General features: G+C 40.6%; 1 protein-coding gene across 5 annotated transcripts in view; it reads left to right on the forward strand.

The window, feature by feature from the left end:
• Window positions 1–21,085, forward strand: part of CNTLN (centlein) — a 505,942-nt gene that overhangs the window by 259,557 nt on the left and 225,300 nt on the right. For all 5 annotated transcript variants that reach the window (XM_088457338.1, XM_088457337.1, XM_088457336.1 and 2 more), the window contains exons 11-13: window positions 1,670–1,795; window positions 6,589–6,710; window positions 11,397–11,522. In XM_088457338.1, the coding sequence (XP_088313464.1) occupies window positions 1,670–1,795; window positions 6,589–6,710; window positions 11,397–11,522 (374 nt within the window). The remainder of the gene's footprint in view (window positions 1–1,669; window positions 1,796–6,588; window positions 6,711–11,396; window positions 11,523–21,085) is intronic.

The raw sequence follows: 21,085 nt of genomic DNA on the forward strand, positions 1-21,085 counted from the left end.
CCCCGCAGTTTAACCATTCCTGGTCGGTCCCTAACCCCCACCCCAGCAGGTCCCTAAACCTAACCTCCTATCCCTGGCCTAACGCTAACCATAACCCGCATACTTCACTTTGGGATACCGACGTCTGTATCTTGATACCTCCGGGATACTGGCGTCGGTACTCAGAGTGGCGTTGGGATTCTGGTATCTGTATACTGACGTTTGGCATCCCGTACGTCGGCATCCTGACTGGATTCTCTTTAAAAACATATTTTACTATATAATAGCAACTCGAGTATGTTGTGGTAAATAGCTAAAATAACAAAACTGTGTCAGTGTCCAAACATGTATGGACCTAAATGTTATTAGCTGCTGTTGTGTTTTTTTTTTTTCAATTTTAAAATGCTGAATTAATGGTTCCATGCATTGTATTCTCAAAAATACTCACATTTTAAATGAGTATGTATTGCATGAAAGGCACAGTCTCAAGCTGGTCTCTTTCTGCTTGTCTATTCATTCTACTACATTTTATGCCTTTGATGCCTTTCAAGCTTTTTAAATAAATATTCTCAACCCTTGACTTCTCATCAACAACTATCTGCCATTGTCCGCACATGTAAGCTTGACAAACTCCTTTTCTTTCCTAAAATTTGTCAATGTTTGAGGTTATTTATTAAAGGTTATAAAGACATTTTCTATTCCAATTATAGTGTAAAATTACTGTTGATTGTAAAATGAGTCAATTTTGTGACTACATTATTGCTATAATTGCCTTTTATTTCCAAGAATTGTTGAAGACAGAAATTTAAATGTCATATGTAATAAGGTACATACCAAAAAGTTTAAACATTCTTTCACTTATACTAGCCATTTATTGTGAGCCATTTCATATGACATGAGTAACCACTGTTCTCCTATGTAAGTGCTTTATTAGCCTTTTCATTTGAGTTGGTAACTTATTATAGCATCATATTACCGGTCTACTTTTAAGGTACCACCAAACATCAGCTGAGACTTTTACATGTGTGTTATTTAATCACTTTGGTATACAGCAGTCTGTAAGGAAAGGAAAAATCATGTATGACAATACATTTTAGTTTAATACCCGTTACTTTTTATATATCTCTTACCAGATTGTTGTACAGTGCTTTATATAATGGAAACAGATATTCTTGTCTCTAGTTAGCAACATTACAGTTAATGACCATATGGTCATTACTGTATAAGATGCTCTGTCTTTTGTATTTATATTCCTGAAGCATATTGTTCCTTATTCTTCACAGTATGTTACACTATTTCAAAGAGAAAAAAAATCCTTTCCTTCTTGTTTCCGGTTGTCCTATCAAGTGTAACCTTGGACCCTTATAGAGCAATTAGACCATCCTCTATCCCCTCCTTTCTAATGAGGTTTCTTACATTCCTGAGTCTATAACCCTTTAGTCTTCCCTAATGGGACATCATTATTCTGAAAGAAACAATGTAAATGTAAATGAATATTCTCATTAACGAGTCACAGAGAAACCTTTAGCGGTAGCACTGTGGTAATTCTGCTTGTTATTTCTCCAGTATTCCAGGCAGGATTTTTTTATAATTCATTATTAGTATTCTCAATTACTTGTTCTTTAATTTTGCATGTCTTTCATAATCCAATGTTCAACTCCTTCAACCATGTCCTTGTTTTATTCTCCAGGTGCAACCTGTGAAACGTTCAAGGTCTCTGTCCCCAAAGGGCTTTTCCAGAGAGTCAGAAGAGTTAAAGAAGCTTAAGATAGCAGAAAAGAGGGCTGAACATTTAGAAAAGACATTGCAGATTAAGGTGAATGCTATAAAGCCATATAAACCACGGCCTACCAAAGTAAAAACCGCAGTTCTGCAAGTAGGGAAAAATAGTTCTTTAATTAAGCTGAAGGCATTTCATGAGCATTAACACACTGAAACTTCCAGCTTTAAGAGTATAAATTGTAATTTTGCACAAAGTAACCATATTTTTCTATTTTCTACATGAAATACTTAATCAAATCTAGTTTAGCAAGCTCCTCAGTTTGTATGCGTTCAAAGGTAAGTTATTCTCTTTCAAAATAATAGTGGGATGTCAGGAGGTGACGATTATTAAATGGAGAGTTGGTCAGACATGGGAAATATAAAACACAAAATGTCATTTAAAACACCATTGTGGGTAGCAACTTAGGCCTGTCACGTTTAAGGTCTGATTCATTTAGCCGCAGCGGAGATTGAACCGCAGGATACATTACATGTGCTATTGTCAGCATAAGTGCTCCAGCGCCAGTCTCTATTAAATTAGAAAATGTTAATCGTGGAGGTAATGGAGGAAAAGTGGGGAAATCACCCAGAACCCCCCAAAATCACCAGTAAGATGGTAGGATTGTATAAAAGGCAGTGACTATAAGCAAAGTATTTGGGGCTCTAAAAAGGTCCTGTCCCACATCATTTAATCCATTCTTAAGCTTTTTGAAGAAACTCGCCTCAAACATTGCTTTACTTTAATTTGACTATTTAATCACTTCTAGGTGCCATATTAATTACTAGAGGGTGAACTGGGGCGTATATTTACTAAAGTGCAGATTTTTTGAAGTGGAGATGTGGCCCATAGCAACTAATCAGATTCTACTTAACATTCATCTAGCGCCTTCTTGAAGATAATAGCTAGAATCTGATTGGTTGCTATGGGCAACATCTCCACTTATAAAAACCCGCACTTTAGTACTTTAGTAAATATACCCCTTGATGTTTTGAACCAAGTCCCAACATTTTTATCTTAAAATAGGTTTTTTCCACCTACTTTGCACCTACTCAGAAGATGCGAAATAATGCCCACATTAACTCCTAACGAGACCCATGTTAACTTAATGAGGATTTCTAATTTAATAGGAAAAAGTTGGGGTAACCCATGGCTAATTGAATTTGGCCCTTAATGTGTAAGTCGGGTGCTACTTCTATTATTTCTTTTTAACATTTGCATACTTGCAAGTTTTGTTCACAAAAGTTTGTATTCTATTTGGATGGCCCTTGTAAGAGGTTTTTATTCATTTGTACCCCTTTTACACCTACTGAAAAATCCCGGGTTGATGCACGTGAACGCGCATCAACCCAGGATTTTAGTCGGTGTAAACGGATCAACCCGGGTCCAGTGACCCGGGGATCCGTCCCGGCTAGCTTGCAGGGTTGAGCACGGGTCGTTCCCGTGTCATCCTGCAATGTAAACGGTGTGGCCCAGGTCACAATGACACGGGTCACGCCGCATGTCGCCTGATTGGCCAGCTTCAGTGGTGCTTGGAGATGACATAATTTCCACGTGTCCACTGCCAGGCCGACCAGGGCGGAACAACGCACCTCACCCATCCTTCCTGCCTCCGGACTGCTGCAGAGTAAGGTAAGTAGGTCTCGGAGGGGGAAGGAGGGGAAGAAGCGCCGCTCACCTGCCCCGGAGAGCCGGGTCAGTGCTGACCCGGGCTATGCCGCGGTGTAAAAGCGGGGCTGTTCCGGGTTGGAAACGTGTTCCAAATCCCCGGTCAGACCCGGGACTTTGGTGTAAAAGTGGTATTATAGTGAAAGTGCATCTGAATTGCTCTACACCTACCTATTGTCTTGATAGCAATCCTTTATTTATCTTTAAGCTGTAAATGACAGTTGTAAAAGTCAAGCTGCTCAAAATTAGTTTGCAAATGACCAGTCACCAGCCCGTATGCCTTCTGTAACACTGACTACTTTGCAAGTTTAGACATGAGACACAGAGATGCTTCATTGCAAACGTGAGAAACAGTACTTTGTCCTGTACCCAGCACATATGATATCTCTTCCATATGTACACTAAACACTTTGCCCTCATGCCGTTCTGTAGGATTAAAACATAGAAAAACAACAAAATAGACAAATCAATTTTACTATATTACATTTACCAAAGTTTATATTAAATGTTGACTTGCCCTTCATGTCACGGTTTTCATGTTTTACTTTAACACCTGTTTGCCGTTCACAAGACTTCTGCCACCTCCAGTAATTATCTACTATGCTAATATACACACTGTGCAACCCCCTGGTGTGTGCCTCTCCACAGGTTTTACCTTTACATCTTTCCTTTACACAGTCAGATAAGACCTATTCTTATATGTGTATGAATATTTTAAATGGAAAAAGAATGCATTTGAAAGCATGTAAAATACATGTTAATTAAAAGGTTTAACACTGAAGTTCAAGTTAAAGTACAGTCATTCTTACACGTTTATCTATGCAATGAACAAATTATATTTTTTGTACACTACTTGCCTTTCCCTCATGTTTTCAATAGGTTGTAATGTTCTGCACTGTCCTTTACTGTAATATTGTACAGTACTTGTCATATATTTATTGAGGCCCCAGGACAATGGAGATTAAGAAAAGACTCTCTAATTCTCTTACACAGTTTATTGCACATAATTAATTTCCACAAAATGACCATAGCATCCCTCCATGAAGACAAAGGTTAGCTTCTGATAAATTATTTCTATAGCCATTATCCTCTATGGTGGAGATTTTTCTTACATCACCAGACAAAGCTTAAGTAAATTAGTTATGTTAATGCAATAACGTAACACACATTAAGTTATTGCACCCTTCGCAGGGTTTTCACTGCTTATGGCAGCTATGCGCGTCCACGGTTTTTGCGCAATCCTATTACAAAAGTTGCAAAGAGGCAAACGCGCAAAAATTTTCCATTTATTTTGCCGGGATAAGTATAGGTAAAAATGGGAATATCTGTCTGTAACCCCAAAAAAGCCAAACTGATATAGGTTAACAATATAACAGTATATTGGTGTCCATAATAAAAATATTTGGGGTTCATAATGTGTCAAATGACTGTGATATGCATGTTTCTAAAACAGTGAAATGACAGAAAGCAGGTGTGTTTTTTTTGCTAAATAAATGTTCTTTTGAAATTGGGGGTGCATAAAAATGCCTATAAGTATATATTTGTGTCCGTTAAAGGCATTTTTTTTAAAAACTTTGAAAATACTCCTCTTACACCCACCTGCAATCTTAAAAACACTTGTCCCATTCATATAGCACCCCCATATACCTGTCCCATATCAATTAACCCATTTTCTAGTATTTTGTACTTTCACCCCAAATATTACGTCATTATTTGCCAAATAAGCTATTTAACAAATCATTTTTGCCTAATTAGTCATTAAGGCGGGCGTCTCGATATTTTTAACCAAAAATCGAGGTTTTGCATAACTTTTAACCTACCAAGTAGTTGGTGAAAACTTTTCACAAATATTTGTATGGAGACTTAGCATCTTCGAAAAGTCGTGGCTAATAGGATTGCATGATAAATTCAAATTCTCATAAGCCGTTTTTCATGGAAAAGTGGCTTATTGCAGCTGATTGAATTCCCTCCAAAGTGTGGATATGTGCGATTCAGCTCGGCAGGCGCACTATGCAGAGATTAAAAATCAGCTGTGTGCCTTAGCTCAACTCCTAAAAATCAATGTGATTTTATAAGGAACGTCAGGTTTAATGATTGTTTACAATTGAGCTACTAAAATTCTCTTCTGGTTAACTGATATAGGAGAGCCACATACAGATGGTATTTCCCAAATAACAGATTGATATATTCTTAGTCTGTCTATGGAATGGTTTACCTAGGAAAGTGTTGGTCAATTTATTATCTAAATTTAAATATGGACTGGATGCCTTCCTTATCAGCCATGATATATCCAGCTAAGATTAGATTCCATTACTAGGTTGGTTGATTCCAACATGGACATATTCACATCTGCATTGCTGAGGTTTTATTTTTTACTTCTGGAACAATATAGCTAGTTTAAGTAAGAATAGGTTTTGAAGTTGATCAACTGTTAAGGTGCGTATCAATTATGCGACCTTACTGAGCGCTTGCATGATTACGACTTCAAAATCGTGCAATCGCTCAGTAGTTGGCCGCAAATTGGGCATTTAAGTGTCAAAAATGACCAGCGATGCGCATAACCACTGGTCGTTTTTGACATCTATCCTCACCCGTACATGCTGGTCAACTTGATGATCACATCAGGTTCAGCATGTTTGGGGATTATTGATGTGTCTACACTGAACGACTGAATGTTCAGTGTAGGCACATCACAGACTGAAACGACAGCACGATTACAATGTCGTAATCGTGCTCTCGTTTCTCCATCTATTAGTGGATACGCACCTATACTTTAATTTCATACTTACTATAAAACTGCGCTATTAGAAAAGTATCTGTTGTGTGGAGTACTTAAACTCTGTAATTGTGATATTTTTTTTATGCCTACTCCTTGTATATATAAATTAAAGAATAATCAAAGCAATAATATTTACTAAATGTGATTTGTGTGTAATGCTTGGCTTCTTACCAGAAGATTGATTCTAAATTGCTGGAACCTGTGCAATTTGTGAGATGTAGATTGTACTAAAATTGCCCATTTTGAATTCTTGGAAGATCCTTCATGTGCTATAACTAAATGACAAAAAATTGTACAGTTGTGACTTTCACATCACAGAAATAACTTTTACATGCTTCTCTTTCACTTATAAAGCCAGTTATTTCAATGCATTAAAATATGGTATGTCACACTATTATTCCAGATTCAGGAAAACATAGAGATCCGAAAAGCACATGAAAAACGTAAAGAGAGGTTGCTGTCATTGCAGACTAATTACAGAGCTCTCAAAGAGCAAATCGAACAAGATGAAGAGGAAGGTTCCAGGTGAGAGATGCTGTGTTTTTAAATCACCAGAATTGGATATCTATATATTAAGTATGCCAATGTGATATGGTCTTTGCCACAAGGATATTCAATTAAGAATACATTTCCAACATTTTCATTCCTCTAATGTTTGAGGTGTACCCTCTTCTATTATTCTGTACAAGCAAGTCCATAAAATCCAGCATTTGACTCTGTTTTGATATAGGTGATTTCACTTACCTTTCTACAGGCTAATTATTGCATTTACAGATGTGCCATATACATCTTACCTCCGTATGCTACAAGTCGCGATAAACAATGCTTGAGCGCTGTGTAACTCAGTAGCGCCGAGCGTGCGGCTGTGACACTGTAACATAGCATTTTGCATGCACACAGAACATAGGCATGCCATATATCATTTTAATCAGCAGAAGTTCCTTGTGTACTATTTGCATCACTTAGTGAATACGACACATTCGAAGGTAAAAAGGCGCACGGAAACATGCTCGGCACTACCAAGTCACGGCGTGGCACAACTAAAAGGGTTGTTTAACGCGCAAGGAAGTAAAATGTATGTGGACACATCTATATACTGTATAGTCTATCAAATTCCAAAGAAGCCTGCATTTTGGGGGCGATTTAATTGTTACAGACGCCCCCTGCTGGCGCCTGACAGAGAAATTCAATTGTTGCTCCGTTCGGACGCCTAAAGCTGTGGGGGGACACCTTTCTTCTCACAGCCTCCTGAGTTGCGAGAATAAATGTTTGTAAAGTCTGTATTTTTGGGTGTCCTGACAGTGGTTTGGGCACCCTAACCACTACTTTGCACAGGTTTAGCTGCTAGTGCCAAGTAACTTTATTTGCCGAAAATGCGACTAAGTCGCAGTGCAATGCAGCTAGGAAGCACCAGCAGACTGCGCTAATTAATTTGATATGCAACACTTTTATATCTGTTGCGACTGAGTCTATGAATCTGTATACGAAGTGCTACAATGTAGCGGCTGCAGCTTTTTTCATTCCAAGTTCCGTTGTGTTTCATATACAGACGCAGGTGCACACAGATATACAAGTGTTGCATATCAAATGAATCGGCACAGTCTGCTGGTGCGTACTAGTCGCATCGCATAGTAACTTAAGCTGGGTGCACAACTAAAAGATATAGCTGCAGATCGAGTGATCATCTTCTGCAAGTATACGGGCGGTCAGCACAGCCGACGTGATATGTCTGTGAACGATGTTGTTCAGACATATCGCAGGTACACACTGGCCGACGCGCACACAATATATTGGCGGATCATTTGATTGGCCAATATATCTGGCAGTGTGTATCCTGCACTAGACATATTTACAGCAAAGAAAGACTCCCAACGCTAGCAGAGTAGCACGGAACCCGGTGGCTCATTCACGACAGGCAAGTCACGCTGCGTGCCATATTAAGGCTAGATGTATGAGGACACATCTGTATCGTGGGACTGACATTCTCTGATTGCTGTGCTGTGCCCGGAAACCACTAGATGTGCTTGTAGGGCACCTGAAAATTATAAAACAACCAAATCAAAAAGAAACCCCCAATATAAGTGTTTATTTTCCATTGTGGATGCTCAGATTCTAACTTTGTGTTGCCTCAGTATCCTGGTTCTAGGCCAGGGTTATAAACTACAGTGTGAACAGGCAGCATCTGTTACTATAGTGTTACTTGAGAATGTTCTTGGGGGACCTGCCCTATTGGGGAAGGGAGATTCAGGTCATGTCTTCTCTACCTCATCAGAAATATATAGCTCATAATAATCTAGCTGTTCGCATTAACTTACTTTATGATTTCTAGTTATCCTACCCGACCTCTGCACAAGACCTGCGTCTCTCAACCACACGTATTACTTGCTCCCATTCACGGCTACAGGACTATTTTCAGGCTGCACCCATTCTGTGGAATACCCTCCCTCACCCAGTAAGACTCGTCTAGTCTCCAAACCATCAAGCATTCCCTGAACACTCACTACTTCAGACAAGCTAATTAAATTCTAGAGTCACCCATGTAACCTCCATAAGCTATTCTACCCAATTACATCCCCTCTATACTGTCCACACATAACTATACATATTTTCTCTTTCTTCATTTTCACATCCTCCTGACCCTTGGCCAACATTCCTGTGTGACTGGTCCATACAGCCAACCAAGAACCTCTGCAATCTTGCTGGACCAGTATGCAATATGCATATTGGTCCATTTAGATTGCAGGCAGCACTTATTCTTGTGTATAAATGCCTTTTCCTATAGATTGTAAGCTTGCGCACAGAGCCCTCCTAGCTCTATTTCTGTTTGTTTTTACCCAGTCATGTTTCTTTACTGTTTGTTTTCAATTGTAAAGTGCAATGGAATATGCTGCGCTGTATAAGTGACTGATAATAATAATCCCACATTGCTGATTTGCATTGAGAACATAGATCAAATATCTGTGCCGATCAGAAAAAGGCATAAATAAATGAAAATGCACTTTTTAACGAGTTATCCCAATTTTCATGCAGTTGATGACTTTTACCACAACATTTCATAGTCTAGTTCTACTGGTATATACAAGAGTGGTTCAGTAAATAAGGTAACAAGACCTCTCATTGTGTAAATTAGTTCAACTTGAACATATACTTATAATAAATAAGTATGACATTGGTACAGATTAATTTTTCCACGTTGTCCCCATACTCGTCTACGCATGTGTTCCAACGGTACACCAAGGCATCTATCTCTGCATAGAAGAAATCATTGCCAGATCAGGGCTGTAGGGAGGATGGTCCAGTACCTCCGGATGCTAGCACGGTAAAATTCACGCATGCGGTTGGCTGAGTGTGGCCAGGCATTATTGTGCAGCAATATGACACCTGTTTGCAACAACCTAGGTCATTTTAGACAAATTTCTTTACCTAACTCAAATGCCTCTGTTCTCCTGAATCAGAACTTAAATGCAGCACCATTTTATATCTGTGGTGGACATGCTTGTCCGGCGGGATCGCTGCTCATCTTGAATAACTGTCTTGCCTTTATCAAAACAGTGCACCAAACCTGTTTCTGTGACATGACGTTACCACCGTACACCTTGACAAGTTGGCGATGAATTTCAGCTGCTGATGTGCCCTTTAGACACAGAAATCTGATCACACTACGCACCGCAATGTTTGACCATGTTTCTGTCAGCCCCGCCATCTTACAACTGATGATGGGACAGTAAAACGACTGATTATAAGGCGAGGTCTAATGGGTGTGAGGAGAAGCAGTGGTCTACCTGCTTTGGCGTAGTGGGAAATTAAAATGAAATGGAGAACATTACACACGTGAGAGGTCTTGTTACCTTATTGATCCTTCCTAGTACTGTTCATTCCTAATAGTTGTGTGATGCAGTTATAGTGCCCTGGAGCAAATGTACACATTTAGGGGTTGATGCAAAGTTGAACGTACATCCGTTTGTGGAGCGTATCACGTGTGAATTAACACTGCATGCTCTAAAAATGGAAGCATGTATGCGTGATTCATAGTCCCAAGCATTTCAATGTCTACATTTATGACCTAAGTGGCAGGGCCGGGTTGAAATGGGGCATTCTTACTTAGTTCACACACATGCTGGCTATGCAGACCTGGACGTAAGCAAATAAATGCCTATTTGGAGTTGCTAGTGAGAACACTGATGATGATGGCTAATAGCAAGCAAGGCGCACATTCTGCATATGGGGCATTATACACTTTTTTTTTTTCCATGCACACTGCTTTGGAGCAATGCTTGCCCAATTTATTTGATTGTGATTGAACACTAATGGCATGGTAAACAGAGGTTTGCTTGAAATCTGGAATTAAGGTCATGTTTTCTTCTCAATGATGTCACAGCTCATCTCTCAATCCATTGTATTGGCCAGGTAGCCAGGGGATGAAGAATTTCATAATTATATTCAGGATAGTTCATTATATTTGCTGCAGTTTAGTAATGGCAGTGTACGGTCAGAGCTAATTTGACATTTTGTTTTCGGGTGTTGGTAGCATAGAGTGTTGCTCCCATTGCTTCTGTAATAAAATGATATATTTTTTCATCCAGTTGATTTATTCAAAAACAGACTTTGTGAACCAGTGCAATAAAAGGTCTACAAAGCCTAAAATGCTAGTTGATCCATTATGAAGTTATGCCCTGTTACAAATGCACAAATGTCCAGGGAGTTGGGAAAGTCCCTCCGTAGTGACTCTGTGCTAAGTGTTTGACAGTCCAAAATTCAAATAGGGGAACAACACCAGCTGCCAGTGAGCCCCGACCGGCAATGATTGGCAGCGTTTGGGGTGGCAGTTGGTGTAGCTCCCCTATTTGAATTTTGGACTGCGTCAAAGCCCCACCTCTGGAGCCGCCAGAGTCTGTCACACACTTGGCACACAGTCTCTGCGGAGGGACTTTCTGAACTCCGTGTATATGTAAAAAAAAATAGATTACTGTTTGTATTGCTGTCTAGCTTGGTTTAAACTATTATCAGTGAGTTTAGGGCAGGCAAACCTGTAGTACATGTACGAGATGCAGTCAAAAAATGTCTGTCTGGGGGGAAAAAATGCTTCCTATGCTCAGTTCCCTTATTTTAATGATTTCTGATTTGTGGACAGATTTACATCTGTTTGTATGCTTTAAGTAATTTCCCTACTACAGTATTAATACATATGAATTTTTTTTTAATCTTCAACAGAAATAAAGTCCATAAAAGGCGCCTCCATCGTCCTGATCCCTCTGAACTCCGACATGAAAACTCAGATGCAGTTTGGAATGAGCTTGCTCACCTTAAGAGGGAAAACAAGAAACTGTTAGTTGAGAAGTAAGTGCCAGTTTATAACATTCTAATCAACACACTTTAAGCTGGGTACACCTTAGATGATTCTTGGCCCGATTCGACGGATCAGACCAACATAATATCGAAATTGTCTAATGTGTAACCACTACGTTGGTTGTAGCGCGCTCCTGTGGGATCATCAGCCGCATCAACAAGTCGTCCCTACGTGCAGCTCAATGTTGCGATGCCATTCAGCGGGGTGCGGCAGGAGCCGACCTATCGGGTGGGCGGGCAAAAGATCATTTAATGTGTACCAGCCGCCGAAATTGTCAGCGGGGAGGGGAGGGGTCGTCCGTCACATCACTGGGTACACATTATTTCACTTTCCAGCCTGTTAGCAGATCCATGCATGTATGTATAGTTTAAACAATTCGCATCAGACCTCTTCCTTGAGTTGCCAATACTGCATTTGAAACCTTACTCTGAAGTCGTAAACACTGGTGTTAATATTATGTCACACTGAAAGTACAAAAAAGAATGTACTTAATCACACACTTTCTATAAAGAGCTTGCTTCACCTCAGTTTTGGGCAATGTCTTGTCCAAGATAAGGGAGTTCTATTGGGTGCTCATTAAGTAAATACTACTATATTCTGTATGGAGAATTGAGAACACTCTACAAGAACTTGATTCAAAAGCAAATACAAACGACAAGGTTTTGTCTGTTTCTACACAAGCCCAAAATTGACAGGATTTTTATTGGGCATAGTGTAAAATGGCCATTGGAAGTCTGTTTCTGTGGACCTCTCTTTCTACCACACTATACAGCTACAGTGCCTAAAACAACTGGGACAATCCTCAAAGGCCTGAATGTATTTCTAAACATCTGATTTGGCCACTCAAAACTCAAGTGCGTAGTGCAATTGAACAATAATCTTGTCCGTCAACCGTACCTTGCCAGCTTTACCCTTCTCTGTCAACATATGTTGCAACATGTATTTGAATGAATTAGTTTTAAATAAGGTCTATATTCCATGTTTATCAAACTGTGATATACATCAAATGTTTACATTGTGTTTGGTTAGGATCATTTTGCTCAGCTAAATAAATATTAATTGACTGAAAGGTAAAGGAATAGGGTTGGCACAATAAGTTGATTGAGCGAGATCTTATTCCAAAACCATAGTCATTAAAATGAATTTGGTCCTTCCCTTTGCAACTCTATCTGCCTCTACTTTTTTGGGAAGTCAACTAGATTGTGTGTGTGTGTTTTTTGGGGGGTTTTTTCAGCTAAATAAAGCATTAGTGAAATTGGGCAATAAGGCCTGGTTTGCTGCTGGCATTTCTTTAATAACAATGGTGTTTGATGGTGTTGAGATCAAAGCTCTGTACAGTCAAGTTCTTCTACACTAAACTTGGCAAACCAATTGTGATGCACGGGACATTGTCATGCAGGTGCCGGAAAGGGCCTTCTCCAAACTATTTCCACAAAGTTAAAAGCACACAATTCTCTAGATGAGACCTGGCCTACCTGTAGTTCTCCAGCTGCTTTGAAACTACAAGTCCCAGCATGCTTTACCAGCTGATCAGTGGTAGGGTATACTGGGATTTGTAGATTCACAAAAGCTGGAGAGCCATAGAATGGCCAGGCCTGCTCTAGAATGTCACTGTATGCTGTCTCATTAAGATTTTTTTTCACTTGAATAATAGGCCCAGGTCAGACCATAGAAAAACCGCCCCAGATTATTAGTCGTCCTCCACCAAACTTTGCAGTCGGCAGTATATATTTAGGCAGTCTGCCAGATGGTGCAGCATGATTTGTGATTCCAGAAACAAGTGTTTACTGCTCCAGAGTTTATGGCGGCAGCTGACATTTGGCATTGCGCATGGTGATCTGTGGCTTGTGTACAGCTACTCGACCATCAAAACCCAATTCATAAAGCTTCTAACAAACTGTTCTTATGCTGATGTTGCTTCTAGAGGTAGTTTGGAACTTGGTAGTGAGCAAGCATAGATGATTTGTACTGTATGTGCTAAAATCCTTTAACATACGGCGGTTCAATATATTTGTGTGGCCTACCACTTCACTGCTGAGCTGTTGCTCTTAGTTGTTCTCCACTTCACAATAACAACACTTCTAGTTAACCAGGGTACTTTTCGAATCGCATAAATTTGACTTGTTGGAAACATGGCTTCCTATTATAATGTTATGTTAAAAGTAGGGATGTGCAGGCTCGGTTCTACTCGGTTCCGTTCGTTTTTTTTTACCGAATCTTATTGGCTATCCAAAACTCGTGACAGCTGAAACCCAATAAGATTCTGGAAAAAAAAACGAACGGAACCGAGTAGAACCGAGCCTGCACATCCCTAGTTAAAAGTCACTGAGCTGTTCAACACACATTCTATAGCTTATGGTGAGATTGCATGGCTGTAGCCTGGATTTTCTGTTCCTGTTAGCAATGGTTGTTGCTGATATTTGCTAAACACACATAAAGTCCATACTTCATTTTCTGTAAGTTTAAAGGTACATCAAATATGCTCAGATATAAGGGTGGTCCTGAGAATTGCTAAATTTTTCTTTATTTAAAACAAAAGTGTCAAAAATATAATTGACTAGCAGTACTGTACATCTCACAATTGCAGCAGAAAATAACTTTTTTTTTTTACTTACGTATGCAAATATACCACCACCCCACTTATAAGCATGCCAATAACTACTAGATTCAAAGCTGATGTTCCCATTATATTAGCACTTTTTTTTTTTTCATTTGTAGAATCTCGTATTAAGTCTGCTTACATGATCCCTTGGAAATGAATATTGTAAACAAAGGGCGTATGATGATCAAACAGTTTAGCTTTTCTACTTTGAAACCATTTTCTTCAATTCAGTGACACATATGGCAAAGCCGTAGCTAAATTAATACTGCACAATTCGGGGACTGTGTTAATTAATGTGTTTTTATCTGTTGGAGTTGTCGCTCTGTATTAGCCAGAATTTTACACACTGCCTTGCTTCATTTTTGGAAAGAGGTGGTGAGGGGATAACCTAGGCAGCCATGCTCGTTTGATCTCCTTGATACATACGCAGTGCAGAATGCCTCAGCTCTGTTAGTTCCCTGCCCTGTCCTGCTAATCCCAGCTGAGCTCATTATGATGTTGCCTCTCTGCTACTCTCCGAGCCAGATCTGTCCAAGCTAATTACTGCTACCAGCAGAGCTGCCTGTTAAGGGTCTGGTGTGGATCTGCTAACATGGTCCTTGGTAGTGACCTGCAAAAAGCACGAGGGAGTTTGATTCTTTCTTGCTGCGCACCGCCTGTCCTTTGGGCTTAGTGCTTATCCCCATCACACAGTTATCATAGCTGCAGTCAGAGGAAAAGTTAGTGAAGAAAACTCATACTTGGGAAAAAATGCTGCTCACTGCTTTGATCTTCCTTAAATCAGACAGTTATAAGCACAGCACAGAAAAGTGTAAAATCCTCATCCTTTTATTTTATGCGTCAATAATAGAAAACAATTTATCTATAACTCGATTAACCAAGTTTTCGTTTTCATTTACTTTAATGTTTCTAAAAATAAATTGTTACAGCGAACCTTTGCATAAGCCACAGTTCCATATCTGGTTACAGTTATCAAAGTGCAGTCCTTTATTTTTATACCTGATCAACCAGCTGCATTTAAAATGTGTAATTGTTTTGATGTTTTATTTATAGAAGTCAGTCTAACAAAGGCTGCTTGATTTATATCATCAGAACACACACAAAGCTGAACATACTATTTCTAATAATAATCCTTAAACATAATTTTTTTTTTTGGTGCATTACTCTAGTTTGTCAGCACTTTGCGTGTGTGCGTTTAAATGAAATACATGTGTACAGGTCCGTTTGTTTATTGAAATATTGAAAACATTCAACGCTCTGATGTAGTTTTCAAGTTTTTTTATTTTACATCTGGTATATTTTTATTTTAGTTCTTAGTAGGAATTAATTCATGTGCATAAATCCCATACATTGCAGATGGTAGCAGTGCCAGGCAGAACAATTTCTAATGCTGGGGTACACACTGACAGATATATTGGGCGAGCAATTGATCGGCCAATATATCTGGAGCCCGTCAGCCAGTGTGTACCAGCGATATGTCTGTCAACGACTTAGTTCACAGGCATATCGCGTCGGCAAGTGTGTACAGGCGATCAGCCGATCATCGGTACACATGCAGCCGCGGGGAGGGGGTCGCGGAGCAATCCCCGGCCAGCGAGGACCCGTGGCTACCTGGAAGGTGATGGTCGTTTAGTGTATATGAACGACCATCTACAGATATATCTTTGCAGTGTGTACCCACCTAAACAGTTTTGGCGGCATGCCTTTTATCAGCAACATTCTGTCCTGACATGCAGATGTGGTTCACTGCTGTAGAATCTGTATGCAGTCTGTCTCTATGGGGGGAAGTCCATTAGGAGATATGTTCTCGCCCTTTCAAGTTATGGATTTTTTTCCGCAGCTGCACAGGGCTGCAAGCAAAAATATGTGATTTCCCACAATGGCAGCTCGCCCCCTTCATGTGCGGGGGTGAGTTAATTGAAATCCCCCCTATGTCTCTGTTCACCAGGTCTATATTCACAATGTCGACACCACAGGTTGACTATGTTGACATGGTTAAAATGTTGACATCAATGGCAACACATGCAAAAATGTTGACATTTCCAGGAGATGAAGGGTTAGGGTTCTCATTTGGGTTAGGGGCAGAATCAGTAGAAAACAAGCATGTCGATTTTCTGGTCAATGGAGACATGCTCTATGTCGACAATATGACTGTCGACATTGTGAATGTAGGGCATATATACTGAACCCGTAGCACAATACAGTGCAACAAAATATGATGGATAAAGCAATAAATAATTTAGATACTGTACAAAGTGTGAAATAGCCTCTCAGCAGCACAAATGCAGCTGTAGACTCACCTTGCTTCTGTTTTTTTTTTTTTTTTGCACCTTTCTGTGTATATACTCTCACTGGCCACTTTTGTTAGGTACACCTGCTAGCTAATGCAAATATCTAATTAGCCAATCATTTGGCAGCATTTCAGTGCATAAAGACATGCAGACATGGTCAAGAGGTACAGTTGTTGTTCACGTGTAGCATCCACTAGAATGCAGAAGAATTTGTGATCTTAGTGACCTTGCCCGTGGCGTGTCAGATGGGGAGTGGTTTGAGTATCTTAGAAACTGATGATCTGTTGTGATTTTTATGCATTTCAGCTTCTAGAGTTTATGAGAGTGATGCCTAAAATAAAATTACAATGAGTGGGTATCAGTTTAGTGGGCAAATATAAAGAAGCCAGAGGAGAATGGCAAGATAGGTTCAAGGTGACAGGAAGGTTCAGCAATTGAAATAACCATGTGTTAAAATATTAGTATATTAGAACATACAACATGTTGAACGTTTGAAGTGGATGGGCTACAGCAGCAGATTAATTAATTTGTCTGATTACATTTGAGCCCCTGAAAATAGGAGACCGTGTATAAACCTGGTTGTAATTCTTAAACGTTTCATATAATATTTTTGTTCAACCCCTTAAAAGTCTGCACTTTAATTGCTTCCCCATTGTTTAATTTCACTTTAATTGTGGGGTACTGAGACAAAATCATGAAAACTGTGACTGTGTCCTTATACATCTTTGCAGTTGCGCTAAAAAAAACCGTCTTGGAGCGCCAGGTCCCTTGAGACTCTGCTAGCACCGGGCATCTTTTTTTTCGCCAAAAATGCGTTTCAGACTGTGCTGATTCATTTTATATGCAACACTTGTATATCTGTGTGCGACTGAGTCTCTGAATCTGTGTACAAAGTGCTACAATGTAGCGGCCTGCAGCTTTTTCATTACAAGTTCCGTTGTAGTTCACATACAGACTCAGGTGCACACAGATATACATCTGTCGCATATCAAATTAATCACAGTATGCTCGTGCGTTCTAGTCACATCACATTGCGACTTAGAGGCATTTTCTGCGAAAAAAGAAGCCCGACGCTAGCAGAGTAGCACGTGGCCTGGCGGCTCTCTCACATCAGGCAAGTCGCACTGCGTGGTGTATTGAGGCTAGCTGTATGGGGTCACATCTGTGTGGACCTAACTATGTTTAATGCGGCCCATACATGGTGCGATTTTTTGCATGATATGGCTGATTTAGATCAATCATAATGACCAATCGTGTACATCGTGTGCGGTATTTGTACGATAACTATGTGTTTCCCCGCTGTCGTAAATCTGCTTCGTAGATCTTATGGAAAAACTGTAAGATTACGACCTATCGTGTATGATGTGACACACATCGTATGCTGTTTTGCTCGATGAACGATTCGATGTACAAGGTCTTGAAAAATCCCTGGCCACTGAACTCCATTTTATGAGAGACGCATCGGAGAAGAGACAGCAGCATTGTGTACATCGTCTGTGAGCAGTGGCAAGTGAGTATATAACTGTATTATAAAACCTCATTGTACACCCTGTTAACCACTGTGCCACCAATGTTTATCCCCCTTGGCACACCATTGTTTATACTACTGTGCCACCAATGCTTATCCCCCCTGGCCCCGCAGTGTTTATACCACTGTGCCACCAATGCTTATCCCCCCTGGCACAGCAATGTTTATACCACTGTGCCACCAATGCTTATCCCACCTGGCACACCATTGTTTATACCACTGTGCCACCAATGTTTATCCCTCTGGCACACCATTGTTTGTACCACTGTGCCACCAATGCTTATCCCTCTGGCACACCATTGTTTATACCACTGTGCCACCAATGCTTATCCGCCCTGGCACTGCAATGTTTATACCACTTTGCCACCAATGCTTAGCCCCCCCCTGGCACCGCAATGTTTATACCTCTGGCACACCATTGTTTATACCACTGTGCCACCAATGTTTCTCCTTCTGGCACACCATTGTTTATACCACTGTGCCACCAATGTTTATCCCCCTGACACACCATTGTTTAGATATAATGTTCCCTCATTGGTGCAGATTAATGTAGATTAATTTATGAATCTTTTTTTAGATTTTTATTAAAAACATCTTAAATTTAATAAAAACTCAACTGTATCAACATTTAAAAAATAAACCGTGATAAACATTTAAAAAATAAACACTGATAAACAACAAAATGTTGGTCTTTTCCAACCGTAAACCTATATATTAAAGCAGTTTTTGTTTTTTATTTCCGCAGAAATGACAAGGGCAAGGGAGCGCCAGTTTATTACAGGGTTCCTGGAGCTGTATAGGTCCCATGAGTGTCTTTGGCGCGTGAAAACGAGGAACTACAGTAATAAACAAAAAGTCAGCTGCTATAGACGACATGGTGACCTATAGCCTCAGATGCCATGATGAGGCATGCCCCAAGTGGGTGAAACAGCAGATCCAGAACCTGAGGACTTTATGTGAAGGAGAGGAGGAAGGAAAACGAATCATGGGCATCTGGAGCGGGGGCAGATGACCTCTACAATAGCACCCTATGGCAGAGGTTCCTAAACACGGTCCTCAAGGCTCCCCAACAGTTCAGGTTTTAGAGATATCCATGGTTGAGAACAGGTGGTTAAATCAAATTAACTGAGGCACTAATTAAGTCACCTGTGTTCAGCCATAGATATCTCTAAAACCTGAGCTGTTGGGGAGCCTTGAGGGCCGCGTTTGGGAATCTATGCCCTATGGTACTATAATCTTATGGAGTTCCTCCATGAAGTAGAGCCCCAGCGAACATCCAGAAGTCTATTGGTTGACACGTCCCCGAGGAGGAGTCTTTGGAGGACCCTGGGTGGGAGTGAGCCACCATCCTCTATGGATCTTTTAAGTAAATCTGGTCTTTAGAGGATACTGTCCTCCTGCAATGGTACTGCCCCCACTCCAATAAAGTAGGCCAGGTATTGCTCCCTGACCTGTTTTGCCCGCGCACTCGATAGTGTGTCTCTCACTGTTGGTGTGGCAACAGAGGGCATTTGGACACCCTTGTGTGGTTACTCCAGGTTGTCGATGGTCATCCCCATTGTCCGCTCTTGTACCGAACTTCTTTTTCGGAAGAAATTGTGCAGAGCACAACAGGCCATGACAACAGAATCTTTTTTTGTCCACACACAGGTTTACAGCCGTATGGAGTATCCAGAACAGACTGCACACAATTCCAAACGCATTTTCAACTATTCACCCGGCCCTGGATAGGTGATAATTAAAAATGCGTTTCTCTTTGGTCAGTTCTCTTTGTCCATACGGCTTCAATAAATGCTCATGGAGAGCAAATACCTCGTCTGCCACAGAGACATAGTTGGGGCTGTGCTTCGTAACCGCTGTTTATGGCAAATGTAGACGGTTGGTGGAGAGCCTGTGATAAAATTCAGTTTGCTTGAAGGATCCACCATCGGAAGCATGGCCATTTTTCCCCACATCAACATAAATAAATTCATAGTTCGCATTTACCACTGCCATCAGCACAATACTGTGAAAGCCCTTGTAATTGAAATAAAAGGAGCCACTGTGGGCAGGCGGGGTAATGCGTATGTGTTTCCCATCGATGGCTCTTCCGCAATTAGGGTGGTCCACCAGCTTTCAAATTCATCACCAATGGGCTTCCAGTCCTCCACCGTTGTTGGAAACTAGAATAAAGCAAAAATTATACTTTACAGTATATTAATATGGAGGAAGAACAGCAACTCCATGCAGAAGGGATCATATACGATGAGATTATGCAGGGTAAATTGAAACAGCTGGCAAGCACATCAAGGATGACCAAAGAGCCTCTACTTCCGTCCGCGGCCCATACATTCCATGGGCATACCCACCACCAACCTACCAAGCCACAGGAAGAATGGCGCCAATCCCATCCCACCCCACTTACATTTGTCCCGAAACCACCAACCCCTCTACATACTCTGCTTCTGAGGTTTTGTACAGAGCCATGTTGCCCGAGGATGATTATTCTCAACAATTTGAAATTTTTTGAACTTACATTAATATTACAGTATCAAACAGTCTTTCCTCTCCCAATACCTACTGCATGGTATGCGGTGCGGATGATGCTGGTTGGGCAGTGTCACTAAGCGCATGGCGCAAGGACAGATTATTGTTTGCCGGGGCCTCAATCTGCACTTGCTCCATGTGCTTCTTGGCCTGTTCAGTCCGTCATCTGACACACTGTATACCATGCAGCTGGCTATCTATTGGGCGACAAAAAACTGGTTGCTATACTAGTTAACTATTGGTTTTGTAAAACACTAAAAAGCAGTCAGGTTGGTTACGCTTATAATAAGTTTCAATATTTACAACGTTATTTACAGCCATGTTGGTTGTTACATTAATAAAATGAGGAAAAAAAAATAGATTTTTCATGGCAAAAAAAGGGTTGTGTATTTGTTCACTTTGAAGTAGTGGAAATTTAGGACTTTCACAATGGCATCACAGGTGTCCGGTATGATGCGCCCCAACGTCTGGGGGCTAATGAGGGTCCCAAACTTCAGGTCGTCAAACGACCTCCCTGTAGCCAGGTACCTCAGCGTCGCAATGAGCCTCTCCTCAGGCGGGATGGCCATCCTTATATTGGTGTCCTGCCTCTGTATATAGGGGGTC

The sequence above is a fragment of the Taudactylus pleione genome, unplaced genomic scaffold (assembly GCF_031769625.1).
Source record: "Taudactylus pleione unplaced genomic scaffold, aTauple2 ptg000757l, whole genome shotgun sequence".
Taxonomy (NCBI): Eukaryota; Metazoa; Chordata; class Amphibia; order Anura; family Myobatrachidae; genus Taudactylus; species Taudactylus pleione.